At 42.0% G+C, this 20,268-nt stretch overlaps 1 protein-coding gene across 2 annotated transcripts in view; it reads left to right on the top strand.

Moving 5' to 3' along the window:
* The window catches only part of LOC135713120 (germ cell nuclear acidic protein-like), a 62,458-nt gene that overhangs the window by 21,222 nt on the left and 20,968 nt on the right, over positions 1–20,268 (top strand). For both annotated transcript variants that reach the window (XM_065236231.1, XM_065236232.1), the window contains exons 3-4: positions 13,854–13,904; positions 13,966–14,158. In XM_065236231.1, the coding sequence (XP_065092303.1) occupies positions 13,854–13,904; positions 13,966–14,158 (244 nt within the window). The remainder of the gene's footprint in view (positions 1–13,853; positions 13,905–13,965; positions 14,159–20,268) is intronic.

Below are 20,268 nucleotides of genomic sequence, written 5' to 3'. Positions count from 1 at the left end.
TTCCTTAGCAACAAAATTAAGGTATGACACCGATAATGACCATGCATCAGAACCCTAGTCTTAACCACTTCAAACTAGAGAACAACGAATAGAAGCTTAGGAATCACATTGATGAAGACAACTAACTCATTTTTTTCCTTGTTTCAAGATCATCCTCGGTAGACAAAGCCTAGTCTTGTCACTATCAACAAGGCATAAAAAGTTACAAGGACTAAGATGTGTTCCTTGGATTACTGAAAAATCCTGTTCATCTAGTTTGAAGTAGTCAGGAACTAGGGAACAACGAATAGAAGATTAGAAATCACATAGATGAAGACAACTAACTTATTATTTTCCTTGTTTCAAGATTATCCTCGGTAGACAAAACCGAGTCTTGTCACTATCAACAAGGCATAAAAAGTAACAAGGACTGAGATGTGTTCCTTGGATTACTGAAAAATCCTGCTCCCCTAGTTTGAAGTAGTCAGGACTAGGAATCGGTGGTAGATCTTACATCCCGTAACGTACAACGAAAATGTGATCTACCCACGTTACGGCGCATGATAGAGATTTAACAGACTCATCATCGGATATATCTGCTAGCGAAATACCCCCGCCATCATTGGTTTCATCCATTGCGGGGTCTTAAGTACCTCCGCAAAAATATAAATATAACGGCAACAAAGCAAAAAGTAGAAGGGTCTGTGCCTAGGGGCACGAACGGAAGCTTGACGTAGGACCGCTAGTGGACGGAATAAATGTGAAGAGCATTTAGTTCTTTTAATTGATCAATTATCTATTATCTCAACTCTTTCCGTTTTTGAATTGTAGGCGTAACAAATTTGTAGTGATCTTTTTCAAAGAGAAAGTTGATTAAGAGAACCAATCAAAATCACTTGCACCCCTGCTTCCAAGTTTGGTTACAAGATTACAACTCTGGAGAGCATTTTGTGTGGTCGTTGGGGGCTTGTGGTTCTGAATATGGACAAACAGGCACAGATAAATTCTATTCCAACTCTTTACTGATGTAAGCTTGATGGCCCTGAAAAGGGCCGTTTTATTGAAGAGGACATCCATGGCCACTTACGCTTGGCGTGTTTAGTGTAAGTGACAGCATCACGGACCTCATTTTCCAGGAACACCTTCAGCACACCTCGTAGATCAGACCGGAGATACGTTTGACACCGCCTCGGCGAGCCAGACGACGGATGGTGGTTATCTTGAAGAACTTTGCGACGACGCTTGGCACCTCCTTTACCAGACCAGTCAATTGTTGCTTGTTGGGTGTGAAGGAGTGGACTAGCCACCACCTTCCTACTGCTGCAATTGCTGCTCACCACGCCGTCCGAAGCGAAAATGAGCTAATGTCATACAGCAGGGCTCTTTTATATCTTTTCATGTTAAAGCAGAATGATGTGCAACCAAGTGGTATAAAAGCTACAAAGACTCCTCCCATTATGAGTAGTTTGCTATCAAGTAGTGACACTGGCTCGTTTCTTTTTGCGTACACGGCGAATGAGAACAATTTTCGCAATCGTACGGTCGACCCGAAACTCTGATAAGAGCACTTACCGAAAAGATTCGACAACTTCCTCCTCCAAAGATGGATAATTTGGAGAGCATCGTCGACTTCGGTATGGCGGTGGGTAGTTAGGTCGAACATTTGAAGAATGCGAAACAACAGGCGCACTTGGCAAACCCGTCATTGTTGCACGACCTGGTTGCGAAGCTTCCCGTGGATTACCGTTTGAAGTGGTCAGCATTTAAGAGTTCCAGTCCGTTAGTTAACCTCGGAACGTTCGGATCATTCATGTCGTCACTGGTGGAGTTGGCGTATGATGTGATGGATGACCAACCGACTGTGAAGATAACAAAAGGAGTTCATCAAAAGCCCAAAGACCGGAGTTTCATACACGCACATGCTGAAAATGTTTCGGCTGGGTCTACTTCCACTCACAATGGTTCTACTACTCCAACCCAGTGAAGTGCTGTGCCCAGTGAAGAAGGTCTGTGCTGCCTACAAGAAGGAAGGGCACAAGGTGACGGATTGCTACAAGTTTAAGGCCATGAATATCGACGAGCGTCTCAAATTCGTCAGTCAGAACGCGCTCTGTAGGACCTGCCTAAATCAACACGGCAAATGATGATGATGATGATGATGATGATGGTCCCACCTCTTACCCCTACAAAGGTTTGAGCTGGACGATTTATCTTTAAGATAATTAAATATGACATTTTAACCAGGTTGGCAAACAAAATCGAACTGGTTTCAGTTACAGATATAAATTCCCTCTAGAGTTTACAGTTGCTTCACAGCGATATAAATGTGGAAAAGCTCAGGCGTCCACCTCTTAGTTCGCCTTTTTGTCCACCTTAAATATTCATAAGCATTACAAGCAATCAAGAGTTAATGAACAATCAACAAAGCATCCTATTACACTAGTAACCCCGCAATCTGATGCTATCATAATTTTCAGCAATGTCAGGAATGCTCACGAACCCCCAACGTTTGCCAGAAAACTTACTACTATTTTTTTTATCAAATGTTAAATTCAGTCCTCTATATCCATAATACGCGCGCGAGGCTCAAACCTTTGTGAACTACTATTTTTTTACTACTACTATTAAATCATATATCAAAAATCCATCATCACCATCGTGGCGAACAAAATAGTTTTTGCAGTGCTACAATAATTATTAAAAAGTCGTTATAACAGCTATCCATACAAAATAATCCGTTAAAAATAACTTCGTCAAGATACATAATTTGTCAATTCATAAAAAAAAAATCACTGGATAACCGTTCAAAAGACAGTTTTAACGTGTGGAATGCAATGTCTCTTAAATTCTGCTAATGTTGTTGAACGTTTAATGTGTCTAGGCATCGAATTGAAATCATTTATTCCTTTAAAAAATAATGAATTCTGTGAAGCACAAGTCAAGAAATGTGGTGTTCTTATTTCATCCGCGTTTCTAGTATTATATATATGATAGTCACTTCCTCTTTCAATTCGATCACACAAATATCGAGGCAGCAAACCGTTAACTACTTTAAAAATGAACACCATAGTCAAATATACAATTCTTTGCTTCACCGACAACCATTGTAAGGCGTCTAGCATCAAAGTTGAGGAAGTGAATCTATTACATCTCAAAATCAAACGCATTATTTTATTCTGCAAGCGCTGTAATCTCGATATTTGTGTTGCATTGGACAGAAATAAAATGGATGGGCAAAAGTCTAGATGAGGAGAGATGATTGATTTGTATAGCTGTATTTTACTGGCAATAGTTAAATCGTTTTTCAATCGACATAGAATTCCATACTTCTTGGCAATTTTCTTGATGACATTTTCAATGTGAGAGTTGAACTTAAGTTTGTCATCAATAATCACGCCAAGATATTTAATCTCCTGAACGCGATCAATAGTCTCATCATCAATTACAACAGAGACGTTCTCATTTAATCGATTCCGCGAAATCACCATAAATTTAGTTTTACTTGTATTCAATTTTAACTGCTTACACTTCAACCATCTACTTAGATACTGCAAATCTTCATTCAAGTGTAAGACGGCAACTTCTAAATCCTTAGCTGCAATGAATAACACAGTATCATCTGCAAAAAGATTAATGTCGCAAAACCGTAAAACACGTCGCAAGTCATTAATATACATAATAAATAAAAGGGGCCCTAATACACTTCCCTGGGGCACTCCACGGGACTGGAAACAGAATCATTAAAAACAGTCCGTTGAGTTCTGTCAGACAAATAGCTTTCAAACCATTTAGATGCAGTACTCGTAATTCCAAAGCGCTTGATTGTACTTAACAGTAAGGGCCTAGAAATTGTTTCAAAAGCGCGTTTCAGATCCAGAAAAACAGCAACAATCATATCTTTACGCTCCAAGTTGTCTTTCCACTTTGCTAACACCAAATTCAATGCAGTTTCACAAGAATGCCCTTCCCGATATCCCGATTGTTCTGGTATCAACAAAGAGTTGCTATTCAAATACTCCAACAGCTGGCCTTTAACAACAAGTTCTAAGATTTTCTCTAAAGTATGCAACATGTTGATGGGACGAAACTCTTCGGCTTTAATCGTTCCAGCAACTTTTTGAATAGGAACCACTAAGGATTCCTTCCAAGTTTGTGGTACATGTCCATTCTGCAATGATTTATTAATAAGGTCCAGAAAGATGTGGCCAATGACATGAAAGCAATCTTGAATAAATCTAGCATTAACATTATCTACTCCAGCCGATTTTCCTTATGAAAAACTAATAACTCTAAGTTCATCTAATGTAATTGGGTGAAAAACTTCAAATCTGCAACTACTATTAACTGGCTGTTTTATTTCGTCAGGTTCATCGATCAATTCAATAGATTGATTAATCAATGAAACACTGTCTACGAAATAATCATTAAATTTAGATGCAATTACTTGTTCTGACTGTTCTAATGTGCCATTAAAAGTTATGGACCGCGGTTTGCAATTACTAGGTTTTAATAAAGATTTCAAAATTTTCCATAACTCTTTGCTGTTGTTTTGATGCTGATCAATCTTCCTTTGAACATATTCACAACGAGTTTTCTTTATCGATTGTGAATACTTATTACGCGCGATTGTGTACCTAGTCCAATGATTGTCATTATTAGATCTACAAAACTTTTTGTACCATTTTTCCCTTTTCCGTTTAAGACGCAAAAGATCCAAATTGTACCAGCTGTTCGAATTTTTCAAAGAAACAAACTTTTGCTCAACTAGTTGATTGGTACACGTTTTCAAAGCGTTATTGAGAACAGCTGTACATTCATCAAAGTTACCGTCCGCGAATGGAAAATCCAGGCTTCTCTCAACAACGTTTGAAACAGCTTGCTTCGAATATTTCCTCCAGCACTTCAATTTTACGAAATTATCGTTATCGTTAACATGGTCTAAGACATTAATCACTAAAGTCTCATGATCGGTTATTTTCAAATCAGTATCCGTAACTGAACAAATGGAATCAAAATTGGAATAAACGTGGTCAATTAAAGTTCTACTCTGCCTGGAAATACGCATATATTCATTTACCGTTTGCTTTAAATTAAAAAAACTCAGCTAAACGCTTCAAATGATTCGAATTATGGTTATCATGCCAATTAATATTAAAATCACCAGTCAATATATTTAATTTACTAGAATCAAGGAATGTCTCTAGCCAGTTCTCTAAAACTTCAACAAAACGCTGGTCACTAGAACTGGGAGAATGATACAAAACACCATAATTACCCATCTTCATGCCACGTACAACTGTAATGCCCAAGAACCAGTTGCCATCCATAACTTCGTTGGTACAAAGGTTGAATTGAACTGATTCTTTGACATAAATAGCAACACCGCCAGTGTGTCTAGAATGTGATAAACAAGCAGCAACAATATATCCTGGAATACTATACTGATCAAAAGCTTCAGTTTCTACAATATGAGTTTCAGATAATAAAACTAAAATAGGACGTTTTTCCTCAACAATCTGACGTAATGTTACGTAGTTTGTTGACAACCCCGCAATATTCAAGTATAAAAAATCGAATTGATTCACATTCCTGGAACTTGGCTGCTATTTATTGAAACGCAAGCTGCTTTTCTTCTGATCAAAAAGTCTTTTATAGAGCAAACATTCCGAGCTAAATGCGGCATGGTTGACGTCCAAGTTCATTTTTCGTTCTTTATTCATTTTCAAACAATTAATACATTTCAATACAGTTGACGTACACTCCGACGTTTTGTGTTGTTGGCTGCACCTAGAGCATCTATCACAATTTTTGCAATCCATGCTCTTGTGCCCAAATTCTCCACATTTGAAGCATCTCAACACATTAATCACGGGAACTATCGAGCACCGATCAAACCCTACATTTACTTTTTTCGCACATAACAAACATTTATAAGTATCGACATCGACTTCAATCACAACACTAAACTTGTTATAAGTGAAGCGTGGATTTTCAAACATGTTCACTACTTTTACATCATTAATAGCGATGTCTTCATTTTGACTTTTTAAGTAGTCAATAAAGACATCGGAGGAAAACTGATCGCTCATGCCCACTATTTTCAATCTTGGCACAGAAGTGGGAATAACAGCACTATATTTTTCACCCAGATTGCTTTCAATACCATTTTTTACATCACTAACGTTTGCTCCTGTTGCACACTCAACAATAATGGAGCCATCTTTACCATTCCTAAAATTACTGATTTTGTGTGTTTTTGGATCCAACTGAGTTTTCAAAAACTTACGAGTATCTTCGCAAGGTTGTTTGGACTCTTTCGGTTTAATCACAATGACCGAACGAGTCTTACGATTATCTGGTTTGTTACTTTTACTGTTACTGTTACTATTAGTTTTACTTTGACTAGCACGACTATGTCTTTTTACAACATCCGCAAAACTCGCATTTTCTTGAAAAACAGCATCATTACATCAACTATTACTAATTACTAATTTACGTTTTTTGCGTCTGGTATTTTGGTCCGATTCTGACTGAATCGTCCTAGATGAACTGGGATGATCATTCTTTACAGCTAATTGGTTTTCCGCATCAATTTTAAAAAATGAACTTTTCATATTATCCAATTTCTCACAAATTAAATTTTCAAGACCATTTACATTTATTCTAATGTCTGCCATCCCGCTTTTAACCGCGATGTCCACCTGAGCAGCAATGTGATCTCGCATGTCAGTGATCGAGTCCGAGAGTTGAAAAACCTTTTTCATCTCTTCCTCTATCCTTTTGACGCGCGAGCAGTGGTGGCACGAGTCCTGGAGTTTAACATTTTTTCCTTAACATTTGATACTTTTTGCGATAACCATTTTGACGACACACAAAAACAAACTGGCAAGCGGCAAAAATGTCATGACATTTCTAAACTGTTTTCTGCCAGCGACAGAACATTTTCGCACAAAGAAGCAGACAAGACCGGCGGCGCGCGCGACATAAATTTATGTCGTGTAGAATTTTGCTTATTTCTGGCTAATTACTGCATTTATTTGATGTTTATTGCATGGAATTAAAAGATAAGAATGAAGACTGACCACTCATAAGCATTGATGTTGAAATTATGCGTAAATAAGGGAGTTGGTAATTTACTGTCACACGCAAGCCTGCAGCTAAAATTTCATTACAATAAACTGTTAGGAAAAATCAGGCTGCGAGATTTTATTTATTCTCTATCTCCGCTGTTCGCTTGGAATGTAGTTATAAACGGCCGCCCGTGTGCTGGCTGTTTTGTTTCGCTCTGGACGATGGTTTTTCAAAAAATGTACTGTTGCCACCTCTGCGCGCGAGATCAGATCATTCTGCTCGTCACAACTCTGATCTGATAGACAACTATCACACTTGAACAGAACATTTGCATTATCTGCTATAAGCCTCGCCGCAGTCTTAGTGAGTGCCGCACAAGTGAAATGGAACGTTCCATTGCACGGACCTACACATGTAACTGGGAGCCCACTCATAGCAATAGACTGCTCGCATACATTACACACATCCATTTTACCAAATTAAACGCTAACACTGTTAGCAGCAGACATATACAGGGGAGGAGAACACAAAATAAAATTTTACCGCCACAGCTCACTACACAAAAGCAATAGCGCGCCGAGGGGAAAATACAAAATTAAACAAAAACTAGTTGCTAGGCAGGCAACCTTTCCTCTACTTATCCTGTTAGAAAAACACCACGGGCACGCGTTGGAATAATCCTTTCGCGGCACACGCCACTATTTCACACGAAATTATTAATTTATTTTCACAGCACAACTCAACAAAAACACTACTTTGTACGCCAGACTAGAGCTACATGGCCTTGCAAAACATGGAAAGGATGCGGAATAGAAGGTTGCCGTCTTCGTCATCACACGCTACTGCATTCTGCCACACCAGCGGTCCCAGTGGTAGTGTCCACGAGTCATTTGAAACTCCCAAAGTGGAGGGGGTCCAGTCTTCCGAATTTTACCGGTGACGCTGTATGGAAAACAAAGTCAGGTGAATGTGTTCGCGTTTGTGGATGAAGGCTCGCAGATTTCTCTGTTGGATGTTGCAGTGGCTGAACAGCTAGGAGTAACGGGTCCGACTGGGCCACTTAATCTACAGTGGACGGGAAATATTACTCGTGAAGAGCCGAACTCGCGTATCATCCAGAAGGAGATCTCCGGGAAGTATTCGGCTAAACACTTCAAGCTTGTGGACGCGCGTACGGTAGAAGGTCTCCGGCTGCCATCACAATCCTTGCGCTACCGGGATCTAGTGGAAATGTATCCGTTTCTTCGAGGTTTGCCAATTACCGACTACGAAGATGTGACACCAAAACTTCTAATTGGTCTTGACAACTTGAAACTCACGATTCCACTCAAAGTTCGAGAAGGAGGTTGGGGTCAACCGATGGCAGCAAAATGCCGTCTAGGCTGGAGCATCTACGGCTGTTCACGTTTAGCGACGGAATCATTCAGCTGTGGGTTTCATGTTGGAGGATGGACCAATTCGGAAGGTGATTTGAACCAGCTCGTCCGGGACTACATAACACTGGACAATTCTGGTGTGCGACCTTCGCTCACACCTATAGAATCCGAGGAACATAAACGGGCTCGACAGCTGCTCCAGGCCACGACTCGTAGAGTTGGAAAACGATTTGAGACCGGCCTGCTATGGAAGTGGGACAATGTTCAATTTCCGGATAGCTACGGGATGGCGCTTCGTGCTGATTGAACCAGCGACCGAAACGGATGTGTTTTGTTTCTTCTGTGCTTTTTTTTGCTGCTGAAAACCTTTTCGCATGCGTTTTGTTCTCGAGTGACTGGAGGTGAACTGGTGATCGCATTTAAAAGTTTTGAATACCGTGCGTGATTTTTTTGATCTCTTGTTGCTTATGCAATGGTGCTTGGTGTGGTCTTGCGTTTTCCTTTGTTGCCCCGTACAACCTCTATCAAGCTGATATATTTTTCTGTTGCTGCGATGAGCAACTTCTTTGTGAGGTGTTAAAGAAGACAGTCCGAAAATACATGACCTTGATTATGCGTGGAGTGCGTTCTTTTGTACGTACGAGCTAGAAGAGCGTTATCAGTGATTGCGGTGGTTCAAGGAAAATTAAATAAAGCATTTCTGAAATCATGACGCTGCAAAGTCTCTAGGCCAATCGGGTGAGATCTTTCCATTTTATCTATTTATATTTTGTTTTTTGTCGCTGATTTATCAAATGCTCTATATTGACGAATAGAGTTGCCAAATCATTCACCCTCCCACTAACACAACTCTTTCCTTCCTGTGACACCTATGAAGGTAGTATGGGTTCCCTGCACCTTCTTAAGTAGATGTTGGATTAACTTTCCCTCCCTTCCCCTGCGATTGTAAGGATGTGGCCAGGTGTATAATGCGATGCTTGTATTGTAGATTTTATTTTCGTGTGGGGAAAGTGATATTTTCTGCGTCAACACTCGATATTTTCTGCAAAACGTATTAGTTGACCATTATATAGCCACCCACGATTTGTACAATCGCATATGCTATGCTACGGGATGGCGCTTCGCCGGTTACGCTCTTTGGAGAAACGACTCACCAAGAAACCACAACTGTATGAATGTGTCCGTCAACAGATGCGGGAGTATCAGGAGAAGGAATACGCGCATCGGGCTATCGAGGAGGAACTCGCCAACACCAGCACAGGTAAGAGCTGGTACCTGCCCCTGGGAGTAGTCCTAAACCCTAAAAAGCCAAACAAGGTTCGGATTATTTGGGACGCCGCAGCAAAAGTTAACGGAGTATCGCTCAACTCAGCACTTCTGAAGAGTCCCGATTACCTCGCCTCGCTAGTTGAAGTTTTCTACCACTTCCGTCTCTACACTATCGCGCTGACGGGAGACATTAAAGAGATGTTTCATCGCTTGTTTATCAGGCAGGAGGACCGCCAATATTTGCGTTTTCTATGGCGGGATTCCGCAACGTCAGAAGTAGAAATCTACGTTATGAACGTTACAATATTCGGAGCAACGTGTTCCCCAAGCTCTGCGCAATCCGTCAAAAATGTGAACGCACTGGAGGTTCAGAGTGTATCTTCCCGGGCAGTGACAGCGATTGTTCGATATCATTACGTTGATGATTATCTCGATAGTTTTCCGACGGCAAAAGAAGCGATGCAGGTGGGAGGTGAAGTTCGGTGGATACATGCGGAAGGGGGATTCGAAATTCGGAACTTTCTTTCGAACGATCCAGTTGTTGCAGCGAAGGTTGGAGCAACATCCAGTGAAACCATGAAAACGATCAAGCCGGAGAAAGTGGACAACGTGGAATCTGTTCTTGGTATGAAGTGGATCCCGACCGGAGACGAACTCACCTACAGCTTCGTAGTACGCGCCGACATGGAACATGTGCTAGAGATAAACCACACGCCAACAAAACGAGAAGTGCTACGCGTGGTGATGTGCTTGTTTGATCCACTAGGATTAATCAGTCATTTCGTGATTCACGGAAAAACTCTAATGCAAGACATCTGGGCATCGGGAGTAGACTGGGACGAACCCATCAGTAACGAACTATGCGAACTATGGCGGCGCTGGATAGCACTTCTGCCGAAGCTGAACTCCATTCGGATTCCTCGCTGCTATTTTACAGCAGCGGATTATCAGACGTATTCGTCACTTGAAGTCCACGTCTTCGTAGATGCCAGCAAGTCAGCTTACGCAAGTGTTGTCTATTTCCGAGTAGAGACAGAGGAAGGCATGAGGGTGGCATTAGTAGCCGGAAAAGCGAAGGTTGCTCCGTTAAAAATGATGTCCATCCCGCGATTGGAGCTTCAAGCTGCTGTATTGGGCACCCGATTGCTCAACAGTGTCGTTGCAATGCACAATCTTGCTGTCAACCGTCGAGTATTGTGGCCAGATTCCCAGACAGTGCTTGCTTGGTTGCGGTGCGATCACCGAAGATATCAACAGTTCGTGGGTTTCCGGGTAGCTGAGATTCTATCCACAACGGATGTACAGGAGTGGAGGAAGATAGATACCGAGCGTAATGTGGCGGATCTCGCAACGAAATGGGTCAAAGGACCGATCTTCGACGAAAGTAATCCTTGGTTTTATGGACCGAAGTTCCTACTGGAACCAGAATGTCTGTGGCCGACGCAGGAGATGGTGCCGTGTACCACCAACGAAGAAATTCGCCATGTAGGCATGCACGTGATGCAGTCAACACTGCTCATCGAAACCGGAAGATTCAGCAGCTGGGAAAAACTACACCGCACCGCAGCGTGCGTTCATCGATTCGTAAACAACCTTAAAAGCAAGAAGCAAGGCGTTCAGCTGGAGTTAGGTGAACTGAAGCAGGAAGAACTAGCTGACGCAGAGATCGCTCTGTACAAACAAGCGCAGCAAGAATATTACACCGATGAAATCATGCAGCTCAGTGGAAAGGAAGAAGCGATACAGTTTCGTCATTCGGCGGTATCCAGATCCAGCAGGATTTTCAACCTGTGGCCGTTCCTGGATCAGTTCGGAGTGCTGCGGATGCGAAGAAGGATAGGTGCAGCGCCACACGTGCCATATGCAGCGAAGTACCCCACAATTCTACCACAGCAGTCTTCCATCGCCTTTCTTTTGGTTGAAATGTTCCACCGTCGTTTCCGTCACGCTAATAGAGAGACGGTCATTAACGAAATGAGGCAGGAGTTCCACATTCCGAAGATGCGTGCGCTGGTTGCGAAAGTAGCACGGGACTGCATGTTCTGCAGGGTACGCAAGGCTGTGCCACGACAACCTTCAATGGCTCCACTGCCGAAAGTTCGGTTGACACCGTTCGTGCGACCCTTTACTTACGTTGGTCTGGACTACTTCGGGCCAGTTCTGGTGAAGGTTGGGCGCAGCAACGCCAAACGCTGGATTGCGCTTTTTACGTGTCTGAGTATACGGGCAGTTCACATGGAAGTTGTCCACAGCCTGTCAACAGAGTCGTGCGTTCAAGCAGTTCGTCGTTTCGTCTCCCGCCGAGGATCACCAGCAGAGTTCTTTTCTGATAATGGGACTAACTTCCATGGAGCCGATAATCAGCTGAAGAAGGAGATAGAGGAACGAAGTAGGAAACTTTCATCGGTGTTCACTAATTCCAAAACACGTTGGTCCTTCAATCCACCAGGAACGCCCCATATGGGAGGGGTCTGGGAACGATTGGTACGATCGGTGAAAGTAGCCATAAAGTCCACGCTGGAAACAACTCGAAAGCCCAACGACGAAACTCTGGAGACGGTAATCATCGAAGCGGAAGGCATGATCAATAGTCGACCGTTAACCTACATTCCGTTGGAGTCAGCAGACCAGGAGGCGTTAACGCCAAATCACTTTCTGCTAGGAAGTTCCTAGCAGGTGTCAAGCAGTTGTCAGTTCTGCCTACTCGAACGACATTGAGAAGCAGCTGGAACTTGGCGAAGCATCTGGTCGATGAGTTCTGGAGAAGATGGATCAGGGAATACCTTCCGGTGATTTCACGGCAATGCAAATGGTTCGAGAATGTGAGGGATATAAAGGAGGGAGATTTGGTGCTGGTGGTGGACGGAAAAGTGCGAAGCCAGTGGACCAGAGGACGAGTGGAGAGAATCGTACTGGGAGCGGATGGACGAGTACGGCAAGCGTTGGTTCGTACGAAAGGCGGAGTCGATCGCAGGTCAGTGGCTAATCTAGCGTTGCTCGACGTCGTGAAGGAAGGTGATCCTGACCAAGAAGATGGTAGCGGTTCACGGGTGGGGGAGTGTGGCGCCGAGAACTTCCCCGCGATGAAGATGTCCTAACGTCGACGGCGCCGTGCTCGGTACACCGGGACAGCGAGTGCCAACTGACACCGACAGACAGATGAGCTTGTGGTTTGTTATTGATAAGAGTGATAGTGCCGTGATAACACCGCGCGTGCATTTATTGAAAGCGCTATTAAAGCCTAGATAAACCTAGTTAATTACTATCTACAACTTAAAATTAGTATTTACAGTTACTACAAGTAAGTAAATCTTGAAATATAAAATGTGAAATTATATCCTAAAACTTACATCTAACATGCAAAATTTACTATCCTAGTTTCGTAACCTAAAATGGAAAAACCACCTAAAGGGAAGAATCTCGTTGTTAAAGTGAAGATACTGAAAATTTGTAGGTAATATTATATATATTCTAAACATGTATACTTATAATAAAACACTTACAGCTAAAGCATATTCCAACAACAACAACCGTGTATTGGATCGCTTGAAAGAGTTTCAGTGGCTACACAGGATAATGAACTATTCGGGGTAATGGTAATGAGGCAAATATTATAGAATCCTTTGAATATTTCATAAAGAAACGAATGTTTATTTCTTCGAATATTTAACAAAGGAAAGCCTTCTTTGAATATTCATGTATTGTGCGTGAATATTTAGAATATTATTAGGTATGCGCTTTGGATAATATTACTGCAGCAGCTTTTTCCTTCTTTCATACATGAGCTGTTCTTCCGAGGCCTTTAGTTCCCATAAAAAAACCTGGATATTGTGAAAGAACGAGCAGCAATTAAAAAAAGGAATAATCATGATTGTAAAGGTAAATTTACTCTTCGTTTCAAAAACATTTCGAATCATAGCCATTATGCCAAATGTCCGTTATGCCAAACGTACCAAACACATTTCATGCATAGTATCTTCAACTTCAAAAAGTTTCTTGATTCTTGATTTTTTCCGAAAGGTCCATTACACCGAATAATTTAAAATGTTTAGTAGGTATATAACAATGTTGCAATTCGAGCGCCGAAGTAAGCTCTGTAAATATGACTACTTAACAGCATAATAATTGCCTAAAGCTAAATATATTCTATTATTGCAGACCATTATCCATTCAACAGAGGAAAAGTATCATTCCTGCAGTCTTTGGATGGTAAGTGTAAGATTGCAATGTAGATTAGGCGTACCAAACTTTGACATCTGTTCAATTTTAGAGAAAACACCCCTGAACATGTGTTCCGCGGAGGCCCTTAAGTTCCGAACCCATTACAATAGCACCAAGGATAAATTGATGTTCCATCTCTATGAATTATACAATCGAAATATATTCGAAAACAAATTGGACCTTCAATGCACTTGGAATAAAAAACTGACATGTACTGCCGGACGATGTTTCAATATCAAAAAGTAAGTACATAGGGGAAATGTAGGTAATGTCGGCCTACATGTCCCTAATTTGGGCCCATACATAAATTCAGCAATCGACTATATTTTCAATAGCGACCAAAAATATCCATTAGTACTGTCCTAATGACGCGTTCATCTAGATAAAATAGATAAATAGCAGACTTTTAGCGATGGGCCCAAATTAGGGACATGTAGGCCGACATTGCCTACATTTCCCCTACCACATGCAGAAAAAAAATACACGCAACAAAATTCAGTATAATTTTAATAAAAGAAAACGGTATTAGGAGAACTAATGTGTTACCTGACATATAAAAAATATACGTTGAATACGAGTACCCCGAATACAACTTATGACTCGTCTAATTTTACATAGCATTTGCAATGTAAAATTAGACGAACTATACTTTGTATTCGGGGTAGTCGATAATAAAGTATATTCGTTATAAGTCAGGTAACACAGTAGGGACAAGAAAGTTACCCTAACAATTGGACGTCCATGTTTTTCATAGCGTGAAAATTTATAGAAGTTCTTACACTGAATTGCAAGCTTATAACATTGTCTTCATGTAGCATCAATGAAATTAAAATTAAACCACACCAATCAGTCCGCATCGTGCTCTTGCCGTATGGATCTATTTACTTTTTGTTGAAGGAAGTGTTACTACTACCTAAAGCAATCTCTTGATCCCCCTTCTGATGAAATTAATTTGAGCAATCAATTTGATTTGCTCACGGATGATGAGAATGATTCATCATCCAGGAAAAATTCTATTAAACTTTCCCGGCTTAATGCCAAGAAGGAAAAGATTCCCCCTATTGTGATAACCACTTCCGATTTTCATGCTCTTCGTACGGAACTTTTGAACTTCGTGAAATTTAAGTTTTCACTGCAAATTGGCCGTCGGGGTGAATGCCGTGTATTGGTTGAAACCTTGGACGGATTCAAATGTCTTCTTACTTACTGAGAAGCAGCATAGGTACATTTTTTACTTACGACACCAAAACTGAACGTGTGTTCAAGGTTGTCATGAAAATACTGCCCGATGGTGAATTCCTGGATCAGATCAAAGATTAACTGGCAAATTTACTTGGAATTGTGCCAGTCCAAGTAATCAAAATGAAAATGAAACTCCGTCCTGGCGAATCACTCAACGGAATTTCTAATGATTTTTATTTAGTTCACTTCAAGTCTAGTGAAGTAAACAACCTTAAGGCCTTAGAAAAAGCTAGCCTTATGCTCCATGTCCGAGTGAGTGGGAACATTTCAGGAAGACTGGAGGAAATTTCCAAAACCTCACCCAGTGTCTTAAGTGCCAGGGATGGGGTCACGGAACAAAAAAATTTGCCACATGCCAGGATCCTAAGAAATTTAAATGTTCAAATTGTTTTGAAAACCACAAATTCAATTTTTGGGAATGTAAGACTCGCAAAGCGATCCTAAAATCTCGTTCTAAGCGTCAGGTAGGAAAAGCTCCACGTTTCCGACCAGGAGTTATCCTTTGCGTTATACATTATTACTGTCTTAAATTTAAAGTTAAAGGAACTGAACCGAGTACTCGCGGTTGTCTCGAGGTTAGTGGAGATTTACAATTTTTGGATTGGAAAAGGGAAGAAGGAGGTTTGAAATGTGGTTTACGATACAACTATTTAATTAATCCTAAAGCATGAAATTATTTCTATTCATCTTGAAAACAAACATTGAAAAAAAAACCCACACGTACAAAATACAAACTAGACACAGGTTAATCAAACTTACAATCTAAGGTTAATATCCTTGAAGTAAACATATATGAGTTTCATAAACTCCAGATCGCGTCTAGCCAACATATCCCGAACGGGAACATTAGGTTGTCTACCTCGAGCCCGAAGGGAATCATAAAAATGTGATCTGACTCCACTATACTCCGCACAAGACCAAAGGATGTGATCAGCGTCCTGGTAACCTTGTCCACATTCACAGAGATTGCTGTCTCCCAACCCCACACGGAACAAGTGAGCGTTTAGACAATAGTGATTGGACATGAGACGAGACATCACGCGTATGAAGTCTCGACCCAAGTCCAACCCTTTGAACCATGCAAACTTTGACACCTTAGGGATAATTGAATGTAGCCATCGTCCCAAGCTCCCTTCACTCCATTGATGTTGCCAGCTAACGAGCGACTGCTGACGATAAATAGAGAAAAATTCACTATAGGCGATTTGTCGATCATAAATGTCGCCTTCCATAGCGCCCACCTTCGTAAGTGAATCCGCCTTCTCATTGCCCAAAATTGAGCAATGCGAAGGGACCCACGCGAAGGTGATGATGAAAGAGCGCACGGATAAAGCACTAAGCAGTTCTCGTATTTTCAAGAGAAAATACGAGAAGTGCTTTACCGGCCTAATGAAACGGATAGCCTCGACAGAACTGAGACTATCCGTAAAAATAAAGTAGTGGTGTGGAAGAAGTGAAGCAATAGTTTCCAAAGTGTAGTGAATTGCTGCAAGTTCAGCCACATACACAGAACAAGGAGCTTCGAGTTTTCGAGAGGCGCTATGAAATTCATTAAATACACCAAAACCAGCGGACTCCTCTATTCTAGATCCATCCGTGAAAAACGTTCTTGTAGAATCAAGATGGCCAAACTTTGCAGCGTATAATGACGGAGCAATCATAGGACGATGGTGCTCTGGAATTCCGCGGATTTCCTGCGTTATAGATAAATCAAAATTCACTGAATTGCCGAAATCGGAGAAGACTACACGATTGAGAATATTTCTTGAAGGGCTGACATCCTGTGTTAAATATAGGTAGTATAAAGTCATAAAACATGTTTGAGGATTTAGCTCCAGAAGCTTCTCAAAGTTTTCGATCATCAGTGCGTTCATTACTTCGCAACGGGTGAGGAGCCTCAGAGATAACTCTGAAAACGGACGGATAGTGGCAACATGCCCGCCAGCACTTCGAGACTCATAGTATGAGTCGAGTGCATGCATCCTAACGCGATACGAAGACAACGATACTGGATCCGTTCCAGCTTGATGATGTGCGTTTTAGCTGCCGACTGGAAACAAAAACTACCATATTCTAGAACCGATAAAATCGTTGTCCGGTACAACGTCAGAAGATCTTGTGGATGGGCTCCCCACCACGTTCCGGTAATTGATCGAAGGAAATTGATCCTTAGTTGGCATTTTCGTCTCAGATACTCAATGTGGGATCTCCAGGTGCATTTGGAATCGAACCAGATCCCGAGATATTTAAAAGACATGGAATGAGTGATCGATTTACCCAAAAGTAGAAGCTTCGGTTGTGCTGGGCTATGCTTCCTAGAAAAAACGACCAACTCAGTTTTCTCCGTGGAGAATTCGATACCTAGCTGAATAGCCCAAGTAGACAAATTGTCCAAATTGTCCAAGGGTCCTTGCAGATCAACCTCTTTTGGCCCTGTGATAGACACTACGCCGTCATCTGCAAGTTGTCTCAACGTGCAATTGTCACTAAGACAGACATCAATTTCTCTGACGTAGAAATTGTACAAAAGGGGGCTTAAACATGAGCCTTGGGGGAGACCCATGTAGCTAAATCGAAAAGCTGTAGAGTTTCCATCAGAAAAGCTCATATGTTTTTCTGACAGCAAATTGTACAAAAAATTATTCATTAATGGAGACAATCCACAAGCGTGGAGTTTCTCTGAAAGAACTTCAACGGATACTGAATCAAAAGCCCCCTTGATATCCAAGAACACTGAAGCCATTTGCTCTTTCTTAGCAAAAGCTAACTGAATTTCCGAGGAAAGCAACGCGAGACAGTCGTTCGTTCCCTTACCCCTACGGAAACCAAATTGAGTATCTGAAAGAAGGTGGTTCGTCTCAACCCATTTGTCGAGGCGAAAAAGGATCATTTTCTCCATCAATTTCCGAATACACGACAGCATCGCGATGGGCCGATACGAATTGTGATCCGACGCGGGTTTATCAGGCTTTTTAATGGCTATCACCCTCACTCGTCTCCAATCGTCGGGAACACTTTGAGCTCCAAGAGCTGATTGTACAAGTTCAACATGCGCCTCTTAGCGACGTCTGGGAGGTTTTTCAGCAAGTTGAACTTGATTCTATCAGATCCCGGGGCAGAATTGCCACACGAAAGGAGAGCGAGTGAAAGTTCCACCATTAAAAAAGGCTGACTGATTTCGTCTACCGAATTCGCGGTTTCGCGAGGAATCAACTGCGACGGCACGGAATCCGGACACACTTTTTGCGCGAATTTAAGAATCCGGTTACGCATTCTTCGCGCCGTACTCCAAAGCGTATTACGATAAACGTCCGTGCATTGTTGATCCCACCAGAGCGATGGTGTTTTCTTACGGATTGACGATCGCGGCACCGGTCGTGTTTGAGCTTGAAGTGCGCTGTCGACGATGAGATTAGAGAGGAAATTATATTCCTCCAACGGCGGAAGCTCTTCCACTGACGATACTGTATCGTCTATCGCGGATTGGAACTTAGTCCAATCGATGTTACGGGTTAGATCATACGCGACATTAACGGATTCTGACGAGTTGAACCCACTGGCAATCGAAATTTTGATCGGCAGATGATCACTACCGTGCGGATCCTGGATTACATGCCAAGTGCAATCCAACGATAGTGAATTAGAGCAAAAGGTGAGGTCTAATCTGCTACCATTCGAGGATAGACCAGCCAAACGTGTTACATCTCCATTGTTAAGTATTGTCATGTTGAAGTTGTCGCAGAGATCATAAATCAAAGTAGAACGGTTATCATCGTACAGCTCCCCCCAGCCTGTACCGTGGGAGTTAAAATCTCCCATGATCAACCATGGAGCGGGAAGTACCGCACATATGTCGAAAAGTTTTTTGCGATTAACAGAGACTCTAGGAGCAATATATACAGAAGCAATACAAAGGCTCTTACCTTTAATGGTAGCCTGACATGCGACAACTTCAATACCAGGGAATTCGGGAAGATTCACTCTATAGAAGGAATGACACTTTTTGATCCCCAAAAGTACCCCTCCTCCACGTGAATCCTCACGATCCAATCGAATAATGTTAAAATCATAAAAAGGGAGATCAATTTCTGAAGAGAGCCATGTTTCACAGAGGGCAAATGCATCGCAATTATTGTTATGGACTAAATACTTGAACGAATCTAATTTCGGAATAAGACTTCGACAATTCCACTGTAAAACAGTGATCAAATCCCCGACCTCGTTTGGAAAATTATCCATCGAAGGAGATGATAGCTGCAAGAAGGGGCCATTTTGAAGTCAATTGCTTCAAGAAGGATTTCACAGTGGGAAGCAATGTGAGGACAATGCTTTTCAGAGGATCAGAAATGTTGAGGTATTTGAGAATACCGTCCACAATGTCATCAAATGAGAACAGTCCAGATGAAAAATAGGGGCATCAGGGGTTTTGGATGTCCCCGGAAGAGGTGGAAAATCTTGGGTATAGTCAGTTCTGCGGAATCCAGGAGGAGTAGAAGTCTCCTTTTTTCCACCACTCCTTGATTTGGGCAAGCTGATTTGGGGTTCTTTGTTTGCAACAATCCTCGAACGGATGCGCTTTCGTTTCCGTGCAGAACCTTCCGGAAAACTGAAAGAAGTTCCCTCCTCAGCCAAGTCAGAATGAGTCTCGTCATCTGACAAAAGAGAAAAGGGATTTTTATCATTGGTCGATGGCGTGGCTGTCTTAAGCATTTCTGCAAAAGACCGCCTGGAACGTTCCTTAAGGGAGCGTTTCATTTTGTCCCCGAGTTGTTTGTACGCCGGGCACGACGAGAGAGCATGAAGAGGAGTTCCGTTGCAGTACACGCATTTTGGTGCAGTAGCTGCGCAGGCGCCATCCTCATGCTTCTCCCCGCATGTGGAGCAGCATGCCTTGTTGCCGCAGTGGGAGGCTGTATGTCCCAACCGCTTACAATTCCGGCAGTTCATGACCCGAGGTACAAACAACCGCACAGGAAGACGAAGTTTTCCCAGCTCAATGTATTGAGGAAGGGCAGATCCAGAAAAGGTCACCCGAAACGAGTCTGTGGGGGTAAAACTCTTTTTGCCCTCACTGAGCGATACTGACTTCATTCTATGAACGGCCAGTATC

Source organism: Ochlerotatus camptorhynchus, unplaced genomic scaffold (genome assembly GCF_037179485.1).
Source record: "Ochlerotatus camptorhynchus isolate MF236.1 unplaced genomic scaffold, CSIRO-AGI_Acam_v1.1 ptg000538l, whole genome shotgun sequence".
Classification (NCBI taxonomy): domain Eukaryota; kingdom Metazoa; phylum Arthropoda; class Insecta; order Diptera; family Culicidae; genus Ochlerotatus; species Ochlerotatus camptorhynchus.
Note: the sequence above shows the minus strand (reverse complement) of the source record. Positions and strands in the feature narration are given on the sequence as shown.